General features: G+C 42.0%; 1 protein-coding gene across 5 annotated transcripts in view; it reads right to left on the minus strand.

Annotated features, from left to right (window-relative positions):
• Positions 1-1964: 1964 nt before the first annotated feature.
• Positions 1965-25481, minus strand: part of AADACL3 (arylacetamide deacetylase like 3) — a 155721-nt gene continuing 132204 nt past the window's right edge. For 4 of the 5 annotated variants that reach the window (XM_070768901.1, XM_070768904.1, XM_070768903.1 and 1 more), the window contains 4 exons: positions 11512-11645; positions 8480-8696; positions 6425-6488; positions 1965-5252 (listed from right to left, as the gene is read on the minus strand). In XM_070768901.1, coding sequence (XP_070625002.1) covers positions 4478-5252; positions 6425-6488; positions 8480-8696; positions 11512-11645 — 1190 coding nt within the window. In that variant the 3' untranslated portion in view covers positions 1965-4477. The remainder of the gene's footprint in view (positions 5253-6424; positions 6489-8479; positions 8697-11511; positions 11646-25481) is intronic. The other variant, XM_070768905.1, reaches the window with a different exon arrangement.

Here is a 25481-nt window from a genome sequence, read left to right on the forward strand (position 1 = left end):
CAGCAAGAAATAGACCTTTGCTTCATAAGATACTGAGACTGTGGTGCCATTTGTCACTTCAGTGGAGCCTGACCTGTACTAGCCTGTATATCACTAGCGAGCCCAGAGTTAGGAGGAGACAGCAGGCAGGTACTCCAGTGCAGAGGATACAGGGGTAGAGGGAGACAGGGTTTAGAGCCAGACAGGTAGGGAGGTCCTGGCTGGAGGTGAGAAGTACCCTGAGAAAGACACCATTTTTTTTTTTTTTTTTTTACTTTGCCCTAAGATCTTGTCCTCAATTGCCTTCTGACAAAACAATTTTGGTTACAATGCGTTATCTTTTATCTGATGGCACTTGCCATGGGCAAACTGGCAGATCTTTGCAGGGAAATCCTGGGAACTTAGTGAGAAAACACTCCCGGAGTGTCTGGGCTTAAAGGTGGCTCCATCTTCCCTGAGCCGAGTTAGCAGGGCATGCCAGCTGTCCATTCCCAAATGGGGCTATGGTTACCTATTTCAAAGCCATTGTGACTTAGAGAAAGCTAAAGTAAAGCTGGAATCAAGATTGCCAGGAGAAATATCAATAACCTCAGATATGCAGATGACACCACCCTTATGGCAGAAAGTGAAGAGGAACTAAAAAGCCTCTTGATGAAGGTGAAAGTGGAGAGTGAAAAAGTTGGCTTAAAGCTCAACATTCAGAAAACGAAGATCATGGCATCTGGTTCCATCACTTCATGAGAAATAGATGGGGAAACAGTGTCAGACTTTATTTTTCTGGGCTCCAAAATCACTGCAGATGGTGACTGCAGCCATGAAATTAAAAGATTCTTATTCTTTGGAAGGAAAGTTATGACCAACCTAGACAGCATATTGAAAAGCAGAGACATTACTTTGCCAACAAAGGTCCGTCTAGTCAAGGCTATGGTTTTTCCAGTGGTCATGTATGGATGTGAGAGTTGGACTGTGAAGAAAGCTGAGCACTGAAGAATTGATGCTTTTGAACTGTGGTGTTGGAGAAGACTCTTGAGAGTCCCTTGGACTGCAAGGAGATCCAACCAGTCCATCCTAAAGGAGATCAGCCCTGGGATTTCTTTGGAAGGAATGATGCTAAAGCTGAAACTCCAGTACTTTGGCCACCTCATGCGAAGAATTGACTCATTGGAAAAGACTCTGATGCTGGGAGGGATTGGGGGCAGGAGGAGAAGGGGACGACAGAGGATGAGATAGATGGCTGGATGGCATCACTGACTCGATGGACGTGAGTCTGAGTAAACTCCGGGATTTGGTGATGGACAGGGAGGCCTGGCGTGCTGTGATTCATGAGGTCACAAAGAGTCGGACATGACTAAGCGACTGAACTGAACTGAACTGAAAAGAAAAGTCAAGAAAGCAAAAAAATAAATAAATAAAAGCTGCTGGCAAAAAGACTTGACACTATCAATCTGCCTCAGATCAGAGGGTAGCTAATACCTCGCTGCATGGGAAATGACTCACATAAGGTCATGTAACTCAGTCATGTCTTTCACTTTAATTCTGAATGATAGGAAAGAAATGAGCTAATGGGCTACAGGGCTTGGCAGAAAGGGTTTACTGTCTGACCAGAGCTGCTATGCTCAGTGTCCCACCAACTACAAGGCCTTGGGTAAACTACTGAATCAGCTCACCTTGAGCCTTACTAGAAAGTGTCAGGAAATGAGTGTTGTTAACATCTCTGGGCTCAGTTTCCTTACGTGTAAAATGGGCTTAAGAGTACACATTTTGTAGATTTCACGTGTACACATAGTGAAGGGTGGGGTGGGGCAGGACAGCATAGCTGGTGTATTAAGACTGAAGATGATGGCTTGCTGAATGAGAGGGCACCAGCCCCTCACACAGGGTCAACAGGAAGCTCCCCCCACATCCAAACTCTCTCTTTGAGGAAGTGAACACGTAGGGGTCATTTCAACTGAAAGTACAACTTCAATAGACTCACACGAAGGAGGTAAAGTCACAGTATTTATTATTTACAGATCCCAGAAATGGGGGTGGGGTGGGGGTGTGCAATGAGCAGGGGCAGGGAGCGCAGTCCTCTGTTCCAGGTCATGAGTGAGCAGGAGATGAAGAACAGGACAGCAAGCAAGCACCTATTCCTTCTAAGGTGTTGGGGTGGAGGTCACTGACTTTTCACAGGATCAACTCTAAAATGGTTATTTTAAAAGATGACCAGGGAAAAAGCAGAAACTTGTGCTGGAAATCCTAAGCACGGGTCTTTATCATAATGTCCAGACTCTGGATGTGAGCAGAGCTGTCATACCATGAAATGCCTAGGCAGCAACCCAGCATAGCTGTTTTTCATCACAGTGAGGTGGCAGATTTAAACAGCCCTGTATGGAGCCTAGCATGCAGCGGACTCTCAGTGAATATTCATTCCTACCCCTTTTCCACTCCCTGAGCCTCTTCAGGAAGGACAGCCATGAAGCATAAAGGAGAAGAGAGGAGTATCATGTCCCCAGATCAAACCAACCATTGTGAGTGAAAGGGCTTCATCTCCCCCACTGCCTGCAGAAGAAAGCAGCCTCAGAAATAAGCCCACCCAGCACTCTTCCATACCTAGTGGAAGTGGGTGAAAGGGTAACCCACTGTCTCCACTGGGCACCATCTTCCTGTGGCTCAGCCACTCCTCACCATCCCACCATTGAAGAGCTGACCACCCAAATTTCCAGAAGGTCAGCTCACTTCCTTCCACCTATCTCCAGAGCTGGGGGTGAACCAAGGCCACAGTACAGGCCCAAGGCCACCAATCAGCTCAGAGACCTGTCTCAGAGGGGACAATTCAGTAAAAGCTATGTGCTTTTAGTGAGTGATTCCTAATTCTCCAACAAAGCTGGTCTTCCTGTTGTGAATGGACCAAGAAGCCATCCAGTGGGATTCCTCTCTGCCCCACATGTCAGCTTGAACATTCACCTGAATGCAACTTAAGGGCAAACATGGGGCCCTTTGTGCAGTAGACTTTGTGCAGGTCCTTTGGTTCTTGGCCTATAAAAGCCACTGGCCAGTCAGGAGCAGAGCCTCCTGAGGACCAGGTGGGGCCAGCCTGAGAGCTTGGGCTATCCCTTTCAAAGAAATTTTTATTCCTAAGTGGCAAGTGGTCAAGTTGCCCAGTGGTCCTTGACATCTCTTGCCACTTCCAAGGACCTTGTCTCAGGCTTCAGTTGGGCTTCTACAGTAGAGTAAGTGTTGATGTGAGGGAGAACTCATGCATCCCCCATGCCCATCCAAGCACAGATGGAGTTGACCCCACCCTCCACTCCAAGGAGGGCACAGGACTTGGGGCTGGTCAGTCATAAACTTCCATGTTCTTGGTTTTAGCAACTGGATACACCACTCAGAAAACCAACAGAGCCATCAAATTGCAGTGTGATTTTTGCTGGGACTGCTGAGAATTAAGTAAATCCATTATAATGAACTTGATTATGGGAAAAGACAAGCCAAATCTAGAGAGGGGAAGGTGAAGTTCATAAGCATAGAGTATAGTAAAGAGAACGTAGCTGGTGATACTGTTTGAGTTCCTGGATCAAACCATGACTGATTTATCCTTGCAGTTTGTAGTTACATTAGCCAATATATTCTCTTTGATTTAGGCCAGTTTGAGCTGGTTCTGTTTTCTTAAAGTAGTGATAGTTCTCACTAACATATCTTCAGTTCTTTGGGCCCTCCTTTGATTTCCACTGTGGACATGGTTGAGTTTGATCAGATTTCATTGTCATAGATCTCCAGCTTGGGACTTAGCTTCCCTCTGGACTCTGCTGCTTGAGCACATATAATATTGCTTACGAGCCTTTGGCTACAAGCCTGACTTTGACTCCAAGAGCTCCAGTCTGTCTTTATCCACGACCAAGTGTCAACCACTATGGAAAACCTACTCAATCCATCTTCACTCCTCCAGTCCAGGCAGTTGAGACTCTGAGCTCAGAGAAAGGGCAGGAAAAATGTTACCATGTACCCAGAGGAGGAAAATGAAACCAGTTTCTGCACCACCACCCAGCACTAGGACATCAGGACCCCTGCCCTCTGAACCAGATTGGAAGAGGCCCACAAGATTGCACATGATGCTCCCAGCTTATTCCAAGGTCCAGACAAGTAGACACTCCTGTTGCCCAAAGCCTGGATCAGCCTGGGCAGCCTGAACTCTCCCTCAAGGAGGCCATGAATGGTCTTTACTTGCTCATTCTCTCTTGCAAATGGTCACTTAAGAATGTCAGCTGAATTTTTCCCTGACAGTGATCATGGACAGAGAGCCCACCTTTTCCCTAAACTTGTCTCTTCTGCTGTTCTCCTTTAAGACATCAGAGACATGCATTCTAGGATTCCAGGACCTGAAGTAAGATGACATGGTAACCTCCACACTCTCCGCAGTCCTACCCAGCATCACCTACGTGAACAACAGGGACCCTCGATGAGAACTAGATGATGGCAGAATCCACACTTTTGCAACTGCAGCAGGAAGGAAAGATGGTCACAGCCCCTTTATGAAATGAGCCACAGCATCCAGAATCCTCGAGGAGCAGGGGAAGTAAAAGAAGCTCATGTCAGCGGTGGTCAACACTCCATGAAAACCATCCTCCATGTGGTGCCAAGTTACTCTAACCCCTAGGTCCTCCAACCTCTTCTTGTACAACAGCGAATCGTCCCGAAGTATATCGTACTCACAGCTCACGATGCAAGCTTCAGGGAGCCGAGACACTACTTCATCGTCTGCAATCAAGGGTGAGTTTACCACATCTAGAGTGATTTTTGTCTCCAGATAGGCAGCCTCATTCAGGGGCTCACGGGACATAGGCAGGTAACCTCTCTTCTTAAACTTGTCTGGGATGTTTTCTGCACTCAACCACTTCCTGTACTTTTCCCAGACTTCGGCAGGCAAGTGGGCGCCTTTCAATACAGTGCTTATCCAGGAGGGGCTGATGTCCAGGTAACCACACCAACAATAGAAGGCCAAATTGTGGTTAAGCAGTGGTATGTTTTTGTTTTGCTGATGGGAAGGGGACTGGAAATTCAGGCCCTGGAGAGCGGAATAGATGAGGATCTGAGCACGAATCTTGGGGAGATCAGAACGGTCCACAAACTTTTGACAAAGAACCGTTGCCACGCTCCCGCCCACACTGTCACCACAGACTATGACCCGGGCTGGATCCACCCCATATGTATCCAAGGACTTCAAGAAGTGCATTGTACCCACCATGCAGTCTGTTAGTATCACTGGAAACCTATGCTTAGGCAACATGCGGTATCTGAAAAGGAATCAAGGAATATGGTTTACACTTACCACTCCTACAGGGCCCAAAACACCTGTGTCTAACATCCTTCTACCCATATTTCTTCTATAAAGTTCTTTTTCTGAGGCTTGAGAACGTGAACTCAAAGTAGAAGGCTTAAATGAGATGATAGACAAAGCCTTCAATGCCCAGGCACATAGGCTCAGAAATGCCTGAGGACTGACTTCTGTCAATTTTACTTACTTCACTGGTTATATCCCCACCAAGATGTTGGCAGTGGATATCTCTTCCTGGCATGTGCATTTAAATGAAACTGCAGGAACAGCTTCACATCAGAAGGAACCACCCAGGCCCTGGGTGATGATGTGTCAGGCAGCAGGCAGGACACCCAGGGAAGGTCTCTGTGCCCTGTTGAGGTTCCAGGTCGTGTGGTGACTCGCCCAGATCAGTTAGGAGAGACAGTGGCATTTTCATTTTTCCTGCTTCCTTCAGTGGGTCTCACCAGGGTGGATCCCCCTCTCTGGAGCATGGAAATGATGTGGCAGTGTTTGAGGCTGTCCTGGTTACAGTGCAGGGCATTGTGTGCATTTGGTGGAGGGAGGTACTCAGTGTGTAGAAGGTGCAGGGCTGTTCTGCTTCACATACAGTATTCCACCCAGACATGCACTGGTAGTGAAGTTCTGCCCCGGATGTACTTTGCAAAGACCACCCAGATGTACTTTGCAAATACCACCCCCTATCCAGTTTCCAGATGATGCAATGCTCTAAAGGCATCCTCCCTTGTGGCTCAGCTGGTAAAGAATCTGCCTGCAATGCAGGAGACCTGGGTTTGATCCCTGGGTTGGGAAGATCCCCTGGAGAAGGGAAAGGCTACCCACTCCAGTATTCTGGCCTGGAGAATTCCATGGACTGTATAGTCCATGGAGTCGCACAGAGTTGGATACGACTGAGCGACTTTCACTTTCACTTTCAAGGGCCACCCGCAGGAGGAATGCCCCATCTCTGCCTCTCCCTGCTTCTCCCTTCCTCTCTTTCTTCCCTGCCCTCCTGCTCACCATCATCTCACAGCCCATCCTGTGCTCCTGGCATCCCTCAACACCTGCCTGCCACAGACTCCTGGCTCCCTCCCCTTTATTGCCCCTGGGGCTCCTGGAATCCCAGCATCTCTCCACCCTTGCCTTACTCACCCAACTGCTAGAACCACTGCATCACTCTTCTTGCACAAGTTACAGCATATGCCATGGTATGTTTCTAAAAAATAAAAGGTTTGAAACGTTCAAGCAAGGGAGGTTAAGTGGGCTCCTTTTGCCAGCCATCCTCACCTGCCCCTTCTTAAGGATAACCTCAGAGGTCAAAGGGCTGGGTTGATTCTAACAAGGGTTTGCAGATTCTCCTCCAGCTGTAGTCAGCCTTCCTCTCTACTTTCTCACTCTCGTCTGTCGAGCTGTCTCAACAGCTTTCTCTAAGATTCACCCCCACCCCACACTTGCAACCCTATCGATTCTACAGTGCATTCACAGCATCTGAGAAGATGTCTGACCATGGAGTACAGTAGTTCAGTGGGTGAGCTATGGATTCAGACCTGAGTTCAGATCCCAAGTTTTCCTCCTTTTAGCTTGACCTAAAGTTGTACCGGGTGGGTCCCTTCACCTCCCTGAGGCTTCATTTCCTCTTCTGTAAAATGGATATAATGACAGTGACAGGGTTGCTGGGAACTTAGATGAGATGCTTTCCAATATATATTCGGTGCAGACAAATACTGTTTGATTCCACTTACACGAGGTATGTAGAATATAGAATAGTCAAATTCATATTCAGAGAGTACACTGGTAGATGCCAGGGTCCACTGGCGTGTTGGGAAGAGAAATGAGGACTAAGTGTTTAATGGGGACAGAGACTCAGTTTAGGAAGGTAAAAAATTCAGGAAATAGATGATGGTGAGAGTTGTACAACAATGTGGATGTATTTAGTGCCACTGAACTGTACCAATAAATATGTTTTATATTATGTGGATTTTACTACGATTTAAAAAAATTTACAAAAAAGATTATGCATCTACACAGATTCCATAGTATCTGCCATGTAAATATTAATAATGTCAACAAATAAATATTGGCTCACTATCATTGATTATGCAAACCATAACAAAACCACGGTTGTATTAAATCCCTTATTCTCAAAGTCTACAGCAAAGAGACTCTGGCATTCCACAGATCAAGAAGTACTATGTAAAGGTGTTTTTTCTCCCTAATTTCTCCACAATAGAAAAAATTAAGACATATTAACACTGACCCAATTTTGTACTCATCCCCCCCCCCTCACTAATTTTCCTCTACTCTTTGGTCCTCCTGTCTGTCTGTACCAGAAATTTGTCTCAAGCAATACCTATTGTGAAACACACTTGTGTTTTCATTGTTTTTAATCCTTATTTACAACTAAATAGAGGTGGTGGTCACACATTTGAATGTACTAAATACCACCGAATTGTACACTTTAAAATGGTGAATTTTATGTTGTGTGAATTGTGTGTGTGTGTGTGTGTGTATAGAGAGAGCGACAGAGAAAGTGAAGTCACTCAGTCATGTCTGACTTTTTGTGATCCCATGGACTGTAGCCTACCAGGCTCCTCTGTCCACGGAATTTTCCAGGCAACAGTACTGGAGTGCATTGCCATTTCCTTCTCCAGGGGATGTTCCCAACCCAGGGATCAAACCCGGGTTTCCCACATTGCAGGCAGACGCTTTACCATCTGAGCCACCAGAGAAATCCTTAATATATATGTATGGTATATATCGGAGAAGGCACTGGCACCCCACTCCAGTACTTTTGCCTAGAAAATCCCATAGACGGAGGAGCCTGCTAGGCTGCAGTCCATGGGGTCGATAGAGTCGGACACGACTGAGCGATTTCACTTTCACTTTTCACTCTCATGCATTGGAGAAGGAAATGGCAACCCACTCCAGTGTTCTTGCCTGGAGAATCCCAGGGACGGGGGAGCCTGGTGGGCTGCCATCTATGGGGTCGCACAGAGTCGGACACGACTGAAGCGACTTAGCAGCAGCATGGTATATATACATATGTATATGATCTGGGCCCCGGTAACTGTCCTGGTGTCCCCTGGCCATAATAGCAGCTTTGAGACCCCAGGAAGATGATAGGAGTGCCACCTCCTGCTGAAAGGTGTGTCCACCTGGCTGTGCTCTGGGACATCTGTGCAAGGGATCTAAGGAAAGGACTCTTACTCAAGCTCCCTAGGATGCCCCCACCACCATGGTAGAACACAATGCCAGGCCTGAGACCGCTCGCGGGTGCCTTGGGCTGATACAGCTTCACCGGGATCGTCCCAAACTGGAGGTCCTTGACCACCACATCTGGATGCTTCTTTAGTGGCAGCAGATCGTGAACGAAACGGACAAATTGGGGCATAGAGCAGATTCTCAGTTTCTCAAAAATCAGCCCCTGTTGGTGAGAGAAAAGGAAATGGGATGAGAAGGGTTTCAGAGTGTGCTGTGCCAGGGCTCTACCACCACAGTACCCTCTGCAGAGTGGCTGCAGACTGGACCACAAGCCTGCAAGTCCCCCACTATGCCTCCATCACTTGCAGAAAATCCATCCTCACTGAGACCCTCACTGCTCCAGTACCAGCACCTCTCAATCCTCTCTCTTCAGACACCCAGCCCCACAAACCAGGCTCTGGTCACCCTTCAAGGGACCCTAGAAAGGCTCCCACCTCAGCCTGCACATGTGGTCTTTTCCCAGGGAGGCCTTTCTGGACCATTCTGGTCATCATAGCCATCCTAAGCATCTGCTGCTATTTTAAAGAGTGGTAATTGCATAGTGGTTATGTTTTTTTAAAGGGATGGTGGGGCAGAGGGAGGTCTTATTTTTTAGAAATACCTAGAGAAATATTTTTAGATAAAAATAATATGATATCTGGGATCTACTTATAAGGAAATGGGAATGAAGGAAAACGTAATGGCACAGATGAAGTAAGATTGGTTGGGAATCAATAATCATGAATAATATGAGTTGAATGTCTGAGGCTTCTTTATACTATTCTGTCTCCCATCTTTATTCTGTCTCCTGTCTTTATACTATTTTCTCTGGGTTATATCTGTAAGTTTGCATGATAAAAAATATAAACAAGTAATGTGGGCTCTCCCCCAGGCACTCTCTTTCTAGTGGTTCCTCATCCTTTCTGTACCAAGGGCATTTGGGCTTCTAGCAAAGTTTGTGGCCTTTTCACAGAATACATTTGAATATATAAAATAAATACATAGGATTATTACATTTTACTGAAATATAGTTATCAAAATACTAGAGTAAATGTATGCTGTAATAATATACCTTCAGTACTTCCTTATTAGCATACTAAATAGAAGATCTAGTGGCTGGTCTAATACTATCATAATTTCAAAAGAACAAGGTACACATGCGATTGTTTGCAATCTGCTATGCCTGTAATAGGCTCTGAGAATATCCATGATTCCTCTTGCTGACAAAGTTGAGGGTTCTGCTGTCCCAATGGTGATTTGTTCCCTTCATGCATGATGGAAGGAAATACCACATTTGCATTAGATGTTAAGTGAAAATGGGGCAATTTTCACCCCATCCAAACTCATGGACTCTGCATTCTGTTACCCTTGGCGGTTCTAGGAACTCCAGGTTAAGAAACCCTACTATACTCTACTGTAGCCCTACTGTTTTACTCTCCTCACAGCACCTCCCACTTTGTCATTTGGTTTATTTGTAGCAAGTTTGCTTATTTATTGCTGACTCCCCACCTGGCACTGCCCTGAGTGTTCAGACTGCCTGCAAGTCACCTCTGTCTGGGGCTTTATTTCTCTCACTCATCACTAATCCTCAGAGCTGGAAAGGGAGAATGATACATAGCAGTTACACAACTTTGTAGGAAAAAAAATCAAAAAATAGCAATAAGGCTAATATTTATGGATGGTTTACTCTGTGCTGGGCACATAAAGTCCACTCTGAGTAGATTAACTCATTACGTACCCACCAAGTGCTATGAAGCTGGGTCTCTTACTTTCCCTGATCCTGCAGATGAGGAAATTGAGTCACTGTATTTGGAAACCCAAAGTGTAGACTATGAGAGTCAAGGCCAGGAAAACCACAGGACTGAACCATCCCATCTCATACAAGCTGACCCTACAGGTAAGAAAATTGGCCCCTGAGTTCTCCTGCATCAAGGTTACATTGAGAACAAGTGCTTGCCATCACTTTTCATGAAGTAAGAGACTAAAATGTATCTTCTGTATTCAATCTCCATCAGCCCTCTGGAAATCACAGCAAATACTAATTGGCAATATTTACACAATCCTTGCCATGATATACTTACAAGTATTTGATTAAATTATACAAACCAGCAACAATGAGCAGAATCTGACTATATTACAGAAAGAGTTTTCCATCTCTCAAAAGCAATAAAGTATTTTTCTAAAAAGTCACATTCTGGAGTTGCACTCATCTCTACTCATTTACTCATCTGCTGCATCTCTTTATTTTGTGGTTGGCGGGTTCTAGGTAGCAGGTAGCCAACACAGGCCCCAAATTCAGAACAATTATCCCTGTCTTCACCACTCCACAGAATGGTGGATGTCATGGAGAAAATAAGACAGGAGGTGGGGTGGAATTTCTCTGTTATCTGAGGAAGTGAATCATTTTTGGAATGTTGTGGCTCTTAGCCCAGGCCAGCTTGAAAAACATCAGGAAGAGGTTAAGAACCATGTTATCCAATAGAAAATCTTCAGGTTTGGTAATACACCGTCAGCCTCCATAGCCATGATGTGACTGTTAGTTTAACTGAAAGCTACTGGTATGTTCTTTTTCTAGTTAATGTTGGTTGCTCAGTCATGTCTGACTCTTTGCGACCCTGTGAACTGTAGCCCGCCAGGCTTTTCTGTCCATGGGATTCTTCAGGCAAGAATGTTGGAATGGGTAGCCATTCCCTTCTCCAGGGGAGCTTCCTGACCCAAGGATTAAACCTGCAAGGGCAGGCAGATTCTTTACTGTCTAAATCACCAGGGCAGCCCTTTGTTTTCTTAATCTGCTCTTAATCATCTGGAAAGAAAGTGAAGTTGCTCAGTCATGCCCGACTCTTTGCAAACCCATGGACTGCAAAGGCCTGCCAGGCTCCTCCCATGGGATTTTCCAGGCGAGAGCACTGAAGTGAGTTGCCATTTCCTTCTCCAGGGGATCTTCCTGACCCAGGGATATTATTCTCTGGAGGAGGGGACAAACAAAACACAAAACTCACCCATGTTATCAAAAGCTGGAGGATGCAGTTGAGGACCCGCAGTCTCATTGGATGGCTGATGGCAGCAGGGATATCTGTGGTGAGGAAGTGGTTGCTGAAGACCCATAGTCCGACACCCACGGAGGCCACACAAGCTATAGCAAGGAGCAGGAGGAAGAACGAGATCAACATCCTGCTGTTTCTACCATGGGAGAGGCCAAGAGGAGACTGTGCTCAGGACAGGACCATTTGATACAGCTGGGAGACGGCAGATGTGCTCCACTTATAAACCACCACCTGCACTCTCCACCTTCCCATATCTTGCAAGCATTGGTCCAGCCAGGTGAGTCACAAACTCAGGTGAGGGCCTGGTTTTAGGACAGGGCCCATACAGAGGACAAAGTGGCTTGTGCAACCTGACCCAGCTGGAAAGGAGAACTCCAAAGTCCAAGTTTGCGTCTAGCACTGCTACTAGAAATGGCCTTAGCTAAATGACTGCAAGGAGATCAAACCAGTCAGTTCTAAAGGAAATCAGCTCTGAAGATTCATTGGAAGAACTGATGCTGAAGCTGAAGATCCAATACTTTGGCCACCTGATAGGAAGAGCCAACTCATTGGAAAAGACCCTGATGCTTGGAAAGACTGAAGGCAAAAAGAGAAGAGGGCAGCAGAGGAGGAGACAGTTGGATGGCATCACTGACTCAATGGACATGAGTTCAAGCAAACTCTGAGAGATAGTGAAGAACAGCGGAGCCTAACATGCTGCAGTCCATGAGGCTGCAAAGAGTCAGATGCAACTTAGAGGCGGAACAATAACAAAGTGAATGTGGACATCATACACAGTGTTCCTTCCACTAACACTCTGACCTCTTCACCACCTCCTAATTCCACTCTGGTTGCGCTGACTAATCCTCAACCTCCCAGAGGCCCCAGGGCCTTGGAACTTACTATTCCGTGTGCAACATTCTTCCCTGAGACTTCAGCTGGCCTCAATCACTCCCCTACTGTGAGTCTCTGCTCAAATGTCACTTTCTGAGTGAGGCCAAACCTGGCCACCTTATTTAACATTGTAAGTCCCCACCAGTATTCCTATACCCACCCTGGCCCACCTGCATACTCTATTGCTATGGCCTTTATCATTGTCTGGGATACCACATGCTTCACTTGTTCACATATTACCTTGAATGTAACCTCTGTGAGGACAGGAATTTTTGTTTTGTTCCTCGCTTTCTCCTCAAAAGCTAGATCAGGGTTTGGTACTTAGTGGGTGCTCAGCAATGTCTACTGAACGAAAGAATGAATGAACAGGCTTTGTCCTTTTCATCATAAAGCAGAGAAGAAAAAACTGAACTCACCTCTTTCCAGATTGGGTCAGAGATTGATATCAGCATTCAGAATCTTCCCTAACCACACAGTCCCTCGTCCTCTGTAATAATGATGATGTCTGCCATTTCTCCTACCACCCCCACCCTCATGTCAGGGCAGTGGTTTTTAAACAAGGGGATTTTACCCCGCCCCCCTGGGCACATCTGGTCATGTCTAGAGGCATTTTTGGTTTTCGCCACTCTGTGGGGTGGGGACTGGCACTGGCATCTTGCAGGTGGACCCCAGAGATGTTGGGAAGCATTGTACAGTGCACAGAATGGTCCCCAGAACAAGGAATTTTCTGGTCCAATGTATCAATAGTATTGAGGTTGAAAAACCCTGAGTTAGTAAGACTTGGATTTGTATCCTGCTGAATGCCAGCATTCTGATCATGAGCAAGTTATACTCTCTGATCCCTCATTTTCAAATCTGTAAAATGGGAAGGATAATAATAGTACCCCCATGGAGTTGTTGGGTGAAACAAAGGCACTGTGTCTGTAAGCACCTAGCCTGAGCCTGGGTGTTTTGTTGTTCAGTGGCTAAGTCATGTCCCACTCTTTGTGACCCCAAGAACTGCAGCACTCCAGGCTTCCCTGTCCTTCACTATTTCCCAGGGTTTGCTCAAATCCATGTCCATTGAGTCAGGGATGCCATCCAACCATCTCATTCTCTGTCATCCCCTTCTCCTGGATGTGGGAACACTCAATACATTTCAGAGAGCAAGGCTGAGACAAGGTTTATAACAAAAGACAAAATAGGGCATTATATAATGATAAAGGGATCAATATAAAAAGAATATCATTCATTAACATATATGCACCTAATATAGCAAATAATTAAGCAAATATTTATAGACATAAAGGAAGAAACTGATAATAATATTATAAGATTAGGGGACTTTAACAGCCAACTTACATCAATGGACAGATCACCCAGACAGAAGATCAATAAGGAAGCAGTGAGACATAAATTGAAGCTGAAAGGAATGTCTACAGGACATTCCAACCAAAAACAGAACACACATTCTTTTCAAGTGCATATAGAGCATTTTCTAGAACAGATCACATACTAGGGGGAAAAAACCAAGACTCAACAAATTTAAGATGATAGAAATTACGTTAAGTATTTTTCTGAACACAATAGTATAAAACTGGAAATCAAATACAGGAAGAAAATGGGAAAATTGCAAACATGTGGAGACTAAACCATATGCTACTAAACAAATGTGATCTTAGAGAAAATGCTTTAAATTTTCACTGTTGAGCATGATGTTAGCTTTGTTATAAATAGCCTTTATTATGTTAAGGTATGTTCCAATTACACCAACTTTGTAGAGAGTTTTTATCATTAATGGATGATGAATTTTGTCAAATTTTTTTTCTGTATCTATTGACATGATCATGTGATTTTTATTAATGTTATGTGGTGTGTCACACTGACTGATTTGCAAATCAGTCAAATTTGCAAATCAATTTGCAAATCAAATCCTACTTGATCCTAATGCATAATTCTTTCAGTGCATTATTAAATTTGATTTGCTAACATTTTGTTGAGCAGTTTGCATCTATGCTTGTCAGGGATATTGGCCTATAAATTTTTGTGTGTGTATCTTTGGTTTTGGTATCTGGGTAATGCTGGCCTCATAGAATGAGTTTGGAAGCATTCACTCCCTTGATGTTAGCTCTTTATATATTGGTAAAGTTCACCCGTGAAGCTTTCTGGTCTTTGACTTTAGCTTATTGATAGTTTTTAAATTACTCATTCAGTTTTATTATTATTAACTGGTCTACTCAGATTTTTCTGTTTTTCCTGATTCAGTCTTGGAAGATGATATGTTTCTTCAAAATGGCCCAATTTGTAATCATATAATTGTTCTCAGTATTTTTTATGATTGTTTGCATTTCTGTGATATTGGTTGTAACTTCTCCTCTCACTTCTAATTTCATTCATTTCGGTCCTCTCTCTTTTGTTCTGGTACATCACCATTTCTTTTCTCTTGTTTCTATCTTTCTCCAAGCAATTCTCAACATCTGACATACTGCGTATTTCTACATATTCTCTTGCTATGTCTCATCCATGAAATTAAAAGACACTTGCTCCTTGGAAGAAAAGTTATGACCAACCTAGATAGCATATTAAAAAGCAGAGACATTACTTTGCCAACAAACGTCTGTCTAGTCAAGGCTATGGTTTTTCCAGTAGTCGTGTATGGATGTGAGAGCTGGATTATAAAGAAAGCTGAGCACCGAAGAACTGATGCTTTTGAACTGTAGTGTTGGAGAAGACTCTTAAGAGTCCCTTGGACAGCAAGGAGATCCAACCAGTCCATTCTAAAGGAGATCAGTCCTAAATAGTCATAGAAGGACTGACGCTGAAGCTGAAACTCCAATACTTTGGCCACCTGATGCAAAGAGCTGACTCATTTGAAAAGACCCTGATGCTGGGAAAGATTGAAGGCAGGAGGAGAAGGGGATGACAGAGGATGAGATTTTTGGATGGCATCACCGACTCAATGGACATGAGTTTGAATAAACTCTGGGAGTTGGAGATGGACAGGGAGGCCTGGCGTGCTGCAGTCCATGGGGTCACAAAGAGTCGGACAAGACTGAGCGACTGAACTGAACTGATGTCTCATCAGAATTATCCAGTGACTTCCCTCCTCACCCTTAAGAAAAGCCAAACTAATCACAGTGGCTGAGAAAACTACCAGGAATGGTTTCTGTTACCCCACTGACCTCTTTTCATCCTATTTGTCTCCTCAGTCACTCTGCCAGTCACCCTGGGCTCCCTGTTGCTCCTTGAAGGCATCAGGCTGCTTCCTGCCATAGAGCCTTAGTACTTTCTCTTCCCTCTGTTCATTAGGTTCATCTCACAGATATCTGCATGGCTAACACTCTCATTTCTTTCAGAATTTATGATCATACAGGTCTTCCTTAACTATCCTATTTGTAATTCCATCAATTCCCCTCTGCACCAGAACTCCTCATTCTCTTTTTACTGCCTAGCAAATATCACCTTTTATCATACCATGCATTTATTTATCTCATTTACTCCATGAATACTGTAAGTTTCATGAAAACAGGGGTTTTTGACTCACTTAAAATCATTTAAAGTGTCTCAATAAACAGTGGTTGAATGAATGAACAGAAGGCTGAAAAATAGGAAATGCAAAGGCAAAGATGTAAGGGATTTTAAGAAAATATTAAAATTCTAATTTGGCCTGGTTCCTTCTGAGATGCCTGATTGCATTGCTGCAGTATTGTGGATACAGTGGTGTGGCATTTCCTGCCTTAGATGCTAACTCAATGCTGACTTTGCTAAAGGGAAGGAACCATTACATTTTGCATGGAGGTAGTGACTAACTTTCCCTCTCTCTACCAGATAATGTTGTTTTGAGCCTTCACTGCCACCAAAGGATCACTTCCAGATTTCTCAGCTGGGCAACCCATGGATTCTTTGACAACCCTTGGGATTCTACTCCTACAGAGTTATGCATTTCCTAACTGCTGTTCATTGTCACATAACAGGCATTTGGAGGCAGAGGAAAGGGAAGTCAAAGTTTCAGTTAATGACCTCTGTTGCTTTGGTGTGTAGGAGGCAAAATCATCTGTTGAGAGAGGGTTGAGCTAGGATAGAGATGATGAAATATGAACCATCACTGATGAGTCTGGGAAAGATGGCTGATAACAGAAAAGAGAGTGGTTGAGCAGGATAAATGTGTTTGGGAAAAACACAGTATTTAAGATGTTTGAAGTAGGTTTTAGAAAAATGCATCATTTGTGGTTTAAAATTTAAATGATTAACAAAATACATTTTAAAATTTCAGCCTCACCAATATCTTTAAAAATGTATATGTAGTACATATATAGGACTTCCCTGGTGGCTCAGATGGTAAAGCGTCTGTCTACAATGTGGGAGACCCAGGTTCGATCCCTGGGTCAGGAAGATCCCCTGGAGAAGGAAATGGCAATCCACTCCAGTACTATTGCCTGGAAAATCCCATGGAATATTACTCAGTCATAAAAAAGAATGAATTTGAGTCAATTCTAGTGAGGTGGATGAACCTAGAGCCTACTATACAGAGTGAAGTAAGTCAGAATAAGAAAAACAAATGCATTTATATGGAATCTAGAAAAATTATATTGATGAACCTATTTGCAAGGAAGGAATGGAGACACAGTTGTAGAGAATGGACTAGTGGACGGAGAGAGGGAGGGAGAGAGTGGGATGAATGGAGAAAGTAGCATCAGCACACATACACTATCGTGTGTAAAATGGATAGCTGGTAAGAAGTTGCTGTATAACAAAGGGAGCCCAATCTGGTGCTCTGTGATGGCCAAGAGTGGTAGGATCGGGGGGAGGGGACAGAGGCTCAAGAGGGAGGTGACATATGTATAATTATGGCTGATGCATGTTGTTGGATGGCAGAAACCAACAGAACATTGTAAAAATTAAAAAACAAAAAACGCATGTTAAATATTGATATATATTTTTTTCATACCAAAATACTTTAATGGGAATATCCAATCCTCGCAAAGGTAAGGAAGCAAGAATACGTACATAAAGCTGTTAACCTTTCAGAACACAATTCAGCTATATGTATCACAAGACTTAAAAATGCTTTATACCTTGAATATTAGTAGTAACTATTAGGTTGATGCAAAAGTACTTGTGATTTTGCAGTGTTGAAATTTGCCATTTGCTATTGGAATATATTCTTAAATAAATGTGGTTATGTTATACATCTTTTTAATGCACACTTCTCATTTTATGTTCTTTTGTTAATGACTTATTACTCGCTATTTATTTTAAATTTATTTGAGACTATAGAAAAAATGTTAGATAAAAAGCAAATTCCACTGATTTTTTTTTTTAATTCGAGTTCAAAATGGGTTATAAAGTAGCAGAGACAACTCACAATATCAACAATGCATTTGGCCCACGAACTGCTAATGAACACACAATGTAGCGGTGGTTCAAAAAGTTTTGCAAAGGAGACAAGGGCCTTGAAGAAGAGGAGCATATTGACCGGTCATTGGAAGCTGAAAACAACCAATTGAAAGGATCACTGAAGCTGATCCTCTTAGAACTACAGGAGAAGCTGCTGAAAAACTCAGTGTCAACCATTCCGTGGTCATTCAGCATTTGAAGCAAACTGAAAAGGTGATAGAGCTCGATAACTGGGTGCCTCACGATCTGACCGAAAGTCAAAAAAACTGTCATTTTGAAGTGTCATCTTATCTTATTCTACGCAATAACAGCAAACCATTTCTTGATTGAATTGTGATGTGTGATGAAAATTGAATTTTATACGACAACTGATGATGACCAAGATCAGTGGTTGAACCAAGAAGAAGCTCCAAGGCATTTGCCAAAACCAAACTTACATCAAAAAAAGATCATGGTCACTGCTTGGTGGTCTGCTGCCCATCTGATCCACTACAGCTTTCGGAATCCAAGTGAAACCATTGCAACTGAGAAGTATGCTCAGCAAATCAATGAGATGAACTGAAAACTGCAACGCGTGCAGCTGGCATTGGTCAACAGAAAGGGCCAAATTCTCCATGGTAACACCCCACTGCACATTGCACAACAAATGCTTCAAAAGTTAAACAAATTGAGCTACGAAGTTTTGCCTCATCTGTCATATTCACTCAACCTATTGCCAACTGACTACCACTTCTTCAAGCATCTTGACAACTTCTTGCAGTGAAAATACTTTACAACCAGCAGGATGCAGAAAATGTTTTTCAGGAGTCTGTTGAATCTTGAAACATGGATTTTCATACTACAGGAATATATAAACTTATTTCTTTTTGGCAAAAATCTGTTGATTGTAATGGTTCCTATTTTGATTAATAAAGATGTGTGTGAGTCTAGTTATAATGATTTAAAATTCATGGTTCAAAGCTGTAATTACTTTTTCATCAACCTAATAAATATGCTCTGGGTCCTTTGGCCCAGTAATTTCACATATTAAAAATATACATTAAGGAAATATTGCAAAGTACTAAAGAAAATTGCCTTATATATCAAGACAATCACTGTAGCACTTTTATAGCATTAAAATATCGGAAAACAACATAAGTATACAGCAACAGATATATAATTAAAAGGATAGGAACTATGATGCACACTTTTAAAATTATATCTAAAAGAACCACAAAAATGATTATATTATAATATGAAAGAATAAAAGTAGAGTGAGAACAAACTATTCTAAAACACAATCATAACTTACAAAAAGGAAACAATACAGCATTAAACACAGTTATATATTAGAGAAGAGGTGAGAAAATTCTCTCTTATTCATATGACAACTAGAGAACAAACTTCAGGGCTATAACAAATTTAATGTAATCTGGGCAATTTGTTCAGTTCAATAAGCAAATATTGAGACCTAATAAATGCCAGGCAGTACCCTAGGTTCTATTGTGTATAAATGGCAGTTTGTGGCACTACAGAAGAATTTCAAAAGGAAAACATGTGTTTCAAACATGAGACATTTGAGTCTTGACAAGAAAGGAAGGAAAAAAGGAGAGAGAGAGGCAGAGAGGGAAGGAAAAGGGAAAAGTAGAAAGTAGAAGTATTTTATTGAGCTATCCCAGAGTTACAATATAGTTCTGCACTTCCTCAAAAATGCCATCATCCAAAGAAACAAAGAATATACAGTGGAGGAAAGACAGTCTCTTCAATAAGTAGTTTTAAGAAAACTGGACAGCCACAGGCAAAAAAGAAAGAAAGAAACTAGATCACTACCTCACACCATACACAGAAATCAACTCAAAATGGATTAAAGGCTTGAATGTAAGAACCAAAACTACAAAACTCCTAGAAGAACACATAGGCTGCATGCTCTTTGACGTCAGTCTTAGCAATATCTTTCTAAATACATCTCCTCAAGCAAGGGAAACAAAAGCAAAATTAAACAAATGGGGCTACACTAAACTAAAAAGCTTCTGCACAACAAAATGAAAAGACAACCTACCAAACATAAAAAGATATTCACAAACTATATATCTAATAAGGGATTAATATCCAAAATACATAAAGAACTCATACAACTCAGCAACTAAAGAGCAAACATTATCCAAAGGGTTGAGGACCTGAATAGGCATTTTTCCAAAGAAGACATACAGTTGACCAACAAGCACATGAAAAGGCATTTAACATCACTAGCTATCAGAGAAATACAAATCAAAACCGCAGTGAGATACCAACTCACCCATATTAGAATGGCTGTTATCAAAAAGACAAGCTATAACAAGTGTTGGTGATGATGTGAAGATAAGGGAACCCTTGTACACTGTTGATAGGAATGTAAATTTATGCAGCCACTATGGGAAAGTGTGGAGGTTCCTCAAAAAATTAAGAATAGAACTACTGTATGATCCAGTTACACCCCAAACAAGGTATTTATTCAAGAATATGAAAACACCAGGTGGCACTAATGCCTGCCAATGCAAGAGACATAATAGACACAGGTTCGGTTTCTGGGTTGGGAAGATTCCCCTGAAAGAAGGCATGGCAACCCACTTCAGTATTCTTACCTGGAGAATCTCATGGACCGAAGGGTCTGGTGGGCTGTGCTCCATAGGATGGCAAAGAGTCAGACACAACTGCAGCAACTTAGCACACAGGATGAAAACACCACTTTGAAAAGATACATGCATGCACCCTTATGTTCATCACATTATGTATGATTGTTGAGATATGAAAATAACTGGACTTCCCATCAGTGAATGAACAGATGAAGAAATATATGTGTATCTACTCAATCATTTAGTTGTATCCTACACTTTGTGACCCAATGGACTATAGCCCACCAGTCCTCTGTTCATGGAATTTTCCAGGTGAGAATACTGGAGTGGGTTACCATTTCCTACTCCTGGGGATCTTTCCAACCCAGGAATCGAACCCATGTCTCCTGCATTGCAGGCACTGGCATACGGATTCTTTTTCACTAGCGTCACCAGAGAAAAACTGCAAGATATCATTGTTTTTATGGCTGAGTAGTAGTTCATTGTGTGTATGTGTATATATATATATAAGCATGTATGAAGTCATATATATAAACACACACACAATGGAATACTACTCAGCCATAAAAACAATGAAAGCTTACCACTTGCAACAACATGAATGGACCTTGAGAGAATTATGCTAAGTGAAATAAATCTGATGCACAAAGACATATAATGTCACTCATATGTATAATATGATATAAAAATGAATAAAAATAATAAAAATAAATGGACAAACCAAACCAAACAAAAAGAAATGCATAAATATAGAGATTAGAGTAGTGGTTACCAGAGGTAAAGGGAGGATGTGGAGGGTGAAATGGGTAAGGAGGTCAACTATATGGTGATAGACGGAAATTATACTGTATCGTTCAGTTCAGTTCAGTCGCTCAGTCATGTCCGACTCTTTGCGATCCCATGAATCGCAGCACGCCAGGCCTCCCTGTCCATCACCAACTCCCGGAGTTCACTCAAACTCACGTCCATCGAGTCGGTGATGCCATCCAGCTATCTCATCCTCTGTCGTCCCCTTCTCCTCCTGCCCTCAATCCCTCCCAGCATCAGGGTCTTTTCCAATGAGTCAACTCTTCGCATGAGGTGGCCAAAGTACTGGAGTTTCAGCTTTAGCATCAGTCCTTCCAAAGAACACCCAGGGCTGATCTCCTTCAGAATGGACTGGTTGGATCTCCTTGCAGTCCAAGGGACTCTCAAGAGTCTTCTCCAACACCACAGTTCAAAAGCATCAATACTGTATACAGAAGTAGAAATATAATAGTGCTATACTGTATACAGAGGTAGAAACATTAATGTTCAATATATGAAACATATAATGTTACATAAATCAGTATTACCTGAATAAAAAATAAATTTTAAAAATAATTCTTAAAATGCCATCATCACCTGCAGTCCTGAAATCATTCCCCAAATAAATGTCATCAGTGATATACTAGTTCTAGACACCATTTCTCCAATGATATTTGTTTCAAATCTACAGATAGGTTTCCATTCACATGATTGTTTAAGGATAGGGAAGTAACACTAGCACTCAAAAAAAAAAATCGGAAAAATAAAAACATAAAAAATAAATTGACCCAATTTGGAGAAAAATATGGAAATCCTCAAAAATCAACCCACCTTATTGATCAAAAATGTTCATAATTATTCAAAACTAACACAATATACTCAAAAATAATGATTAACACATTTAAATTGATATTTATGGTCACATAATTTTCATTTTATGTCACTTATTATTAATACTAAATAATTGCTGTTGTTGTTGTTCAGTCTCCAAGTCATGTCCAACCCTTTACGACCCCATGGACTGCAGCACACCAGGCTTGCCCATCCTTTACTATCTCCTGGAGTTTGCTCAAACTCATGTCCATTAAATCGGTGATGCCATCCAACCATCTCATTCTCTGTTCATTCTCTGTTGCCCCCTTCTCCTCCTGCCCTCAATCTTTCTCAGCATCAGGGTCTTTTCCAATGGGTTAGCAATTCACCTCAGGTGACCAGACTATTGGAGCTTCAGCTTCAGCATCAGTCCTTCCAATGGACATTCAGGGTTGATTTTCTTTTAGTATTGCTAGTTTGACCTCCCTGCTGTCCAAGGGACTCTCAAGAGTCTTCTTCTGCACTACAATTCAAAAGGATCAATTCTTCAGCACTCAGCCTTCTTTATGGTCCAACTCACACATCTGTACATGACTACTGGACAAACCATAGCTTTGACTATACAAACCTTTGCTGGCAAAGTGATGTCTTTTTATTTTAAATACGTTGTCTAGGTTTGTCATAGCTTTTCTTTCAAAAAGCAAGCGTCTTTTAATTTCATGGCTGCAGTCACCATCTGAAATGATTTTGGAGCCCATAAAATCTGTCATTGTTTCTACTTTTCCCCCTTCTATTTGCAAGAAATGATGGGACTGGATGCCATGATCTTAAGTTTTTGAATGCTGGATGTTAAACCAGATTTTCCCCTCTCCTCTTTCATCCTCATTAAGAGGTTCTTTAGTTCCTCTTCACTTTCTGTCATTAGAGTGGTATCATCTGTGTATCTGAGGTTGTTGATATTTCTCCCAGCAATCTTGATTCCAGCTTGTGATTCATCCAGACTGGCATTTCCTATGATGTACTCTGCATATAAGGTAAATAAACAGGGTGACAATATATGTCACCAGATGTACTCTTTCCCCAATTTTGAACCAGTTCATTGTTCCATTTTTTGACCTGCATACAAGTTTGCAGATGTTGGCAATTTGATCTCTGGTTCCTCTACCTTTTCTAAATCTAGCTTGTATGTGTAGAAGTTCTCATTTCATATACTGTTGAAGCCTAGGTTGAAGGATTTTGAGCATTACCTTACTAGCATAAGAAATGAGCACAACTGTCCAAGAGTTTGAACATTCTTTGGCATTGCCCTTCTTTGGGAATGAAAATGGACCTTTTCCAGTCCTATGGCCACTGCTGAGCTTTTCAAACTTGCTGGCATATTGAGTGCAGCACTTTAACAGCATCCTCTTTTAGGATTTGAAATAGCGCAGCTGGAATTCCATCACCTCCACTAGCTTTGTTTGTAGTGATGCTTCCTAAGTCCCACTTGACCTTGCACTCCAGGATGTCTGGCTCTAGGTGAGTGATCACACCATCATGGTTATCTGGGTCATTAAGACCTTTTTTGTATAGTTCTTCTGGGTATTCTTGCCACCTCTTCTTAATCTCTTCTGCTTCTGTTAGGTCCTTGCCATTTCTATCCTTTATTGTGCTCATCATTCCATGGAATGTTCCCTTGGTATCTCCATTTTTTTGAAGAGATCTCTATTCTTTCCCATTCTATTGTTCTCCTCTGTTTCTCTGCACTGTTCACTTAAGAAGGATCTCTTGTTTCTCCCTGCTGTTCTTTGAATTCTGCATAACACTTGGGCATATCTTTCCCTTTCTCCTTTGATTTTCACTTCTCTCATCTTCTCAGCTATTTGAAAGGCCTCCTCAGACAATCACTTTGCCTTCTTACATTTCTTTCTTTGGGATGGTTTAGGTCATCACCTCCTGTACAGTATTATGAACCTCTGTCCATAGTTCTTCAGGCACTCTTGTCTATCAGATCTAATCCCTTGAATCTATTTGTCACTTCCACTGTAAAACTGTAAGGGATTTGATTTAGATCATACCTGAATAGTCTAATGGTTTTCCCTACTTTCTTCAACTTAATTCTGAATTTTACAATAAGGAGCTCACGATCTGAGCCACAGTCAGCCCCAGGTCTTATTTTTGCTGACTGTATAGAGCATCTCCATCTTCGGCTGCAAAGAACATAATCAATCTGATTTCAGGGTTGACTATCTGGGGATATCCATAGGTAAAGTTTCTCTTGTGTTGTTGGAAGATGGTATTTGCTATGACCAGTGTGTTCTCTTGGCAAAACTCTGTCAGCCTTTGCCCTGCTTCATTTTGCACTCCAAAGCCAAACTTGCCTGTTTCTCCAGGTATCTCTTGACTTCCTATTTTTGCATTCCAGTCTCCTATGATGAAAAGGACATCATTTTTTGGTGTTAGTTCTAGAAGGTCTTGTAAGTCTTCATACAACCATTCAACTTCAGCAAAATTAATAAGTAATAATATATTATTAATATATTACATACTAATTTAATCTTAAACTTTCATATTATTTTTTATTTTGTCTTCACAACATAAGGTTGATATTATTACTGCATTTTAGAATTGAGGAAGCTGAAGTTCAAAGAGGCTACATAATTTAAATAAGGCCAAATGTCCAGAAAATTTTAAAACATTTTAAACGTATAGAAAAGGGAGATCTTGGCAACTCTCTAGCCATGCTCTGTGCTTCAGCACAGTGCCTTCCCAGACTGAAGCTCCTAGAACAGCTTCAGTAGCAGCACAAAGTAGGCCCTCATTTAATATTACTGATTATTATTAATCAGGCTTCCCTAGTGGCTCAGTGGTAAAGAATCCACCTGCCAGTATAGGAAACACAAGTTAGATCCTTGGGTTGGGGAGATCCCCTGCAGAAGGAAATGGCAAACTGGTCCAGTATTCTTGCCTGGGAAATCCCATGGAAGAGAGCCTGGCAGGCTACAGTCCATGGGGTCACAAAAGAGTTAGACACGACTTAGCAACTAAACAACAGCAAACATTAATTGCCATGTAATTCAAAAATGATGAACTTAAAGTCTGATACCTAAGCAAAGCTGAATTACATTTCAAAGGCAAAGCAATACATCCTTAAAAAATTAATGTATTTTAATTTAATTAAAATCTCAAGTTTATTTTAACCCTACTTAGCCAACTTTAGTTCCTTATCTTTAGACACCAATTTAAAAGCAACACAGGACCTTTCTCTTTTCAAAAAACAGAAAATAAGATTATTATCTGTAGTCTCAGAAAGTTTGTGCTTTTCAGATACATATTTCAGTACTTCTGGTTTTCTGATCTAGGCTCAGTAACAATTACTACAAACTTCTGTTTTTGAAGACAGTATTGTATTTTGGTTTTCTTGGAAAACACCACTGGTTACACACTGTTATCACAATGAGGCAGCCCCAAGAGGAAGTGGACAAGTTTTATTAGGACCCTTCTCTT

The sequence above is a fragment of the Bos indicus genome, chromosome 16 (assembly GCF_029378745.1).
Source record: "Bos indicus isolate NIAB-ARS_2022 breed Sahiwal x Tharparkar chromosome 16, NIAB-ARS_B.indTharparkar_mat_pri_1.0, whole genome shotgun sequence".
Classification (NCBI taxonomy): domain Eukaryota; kingdom Metazoa; phylum Chordata; class Mammalia; order Artiodactyla; family Bovidae; genus Bos; species Bos indicus.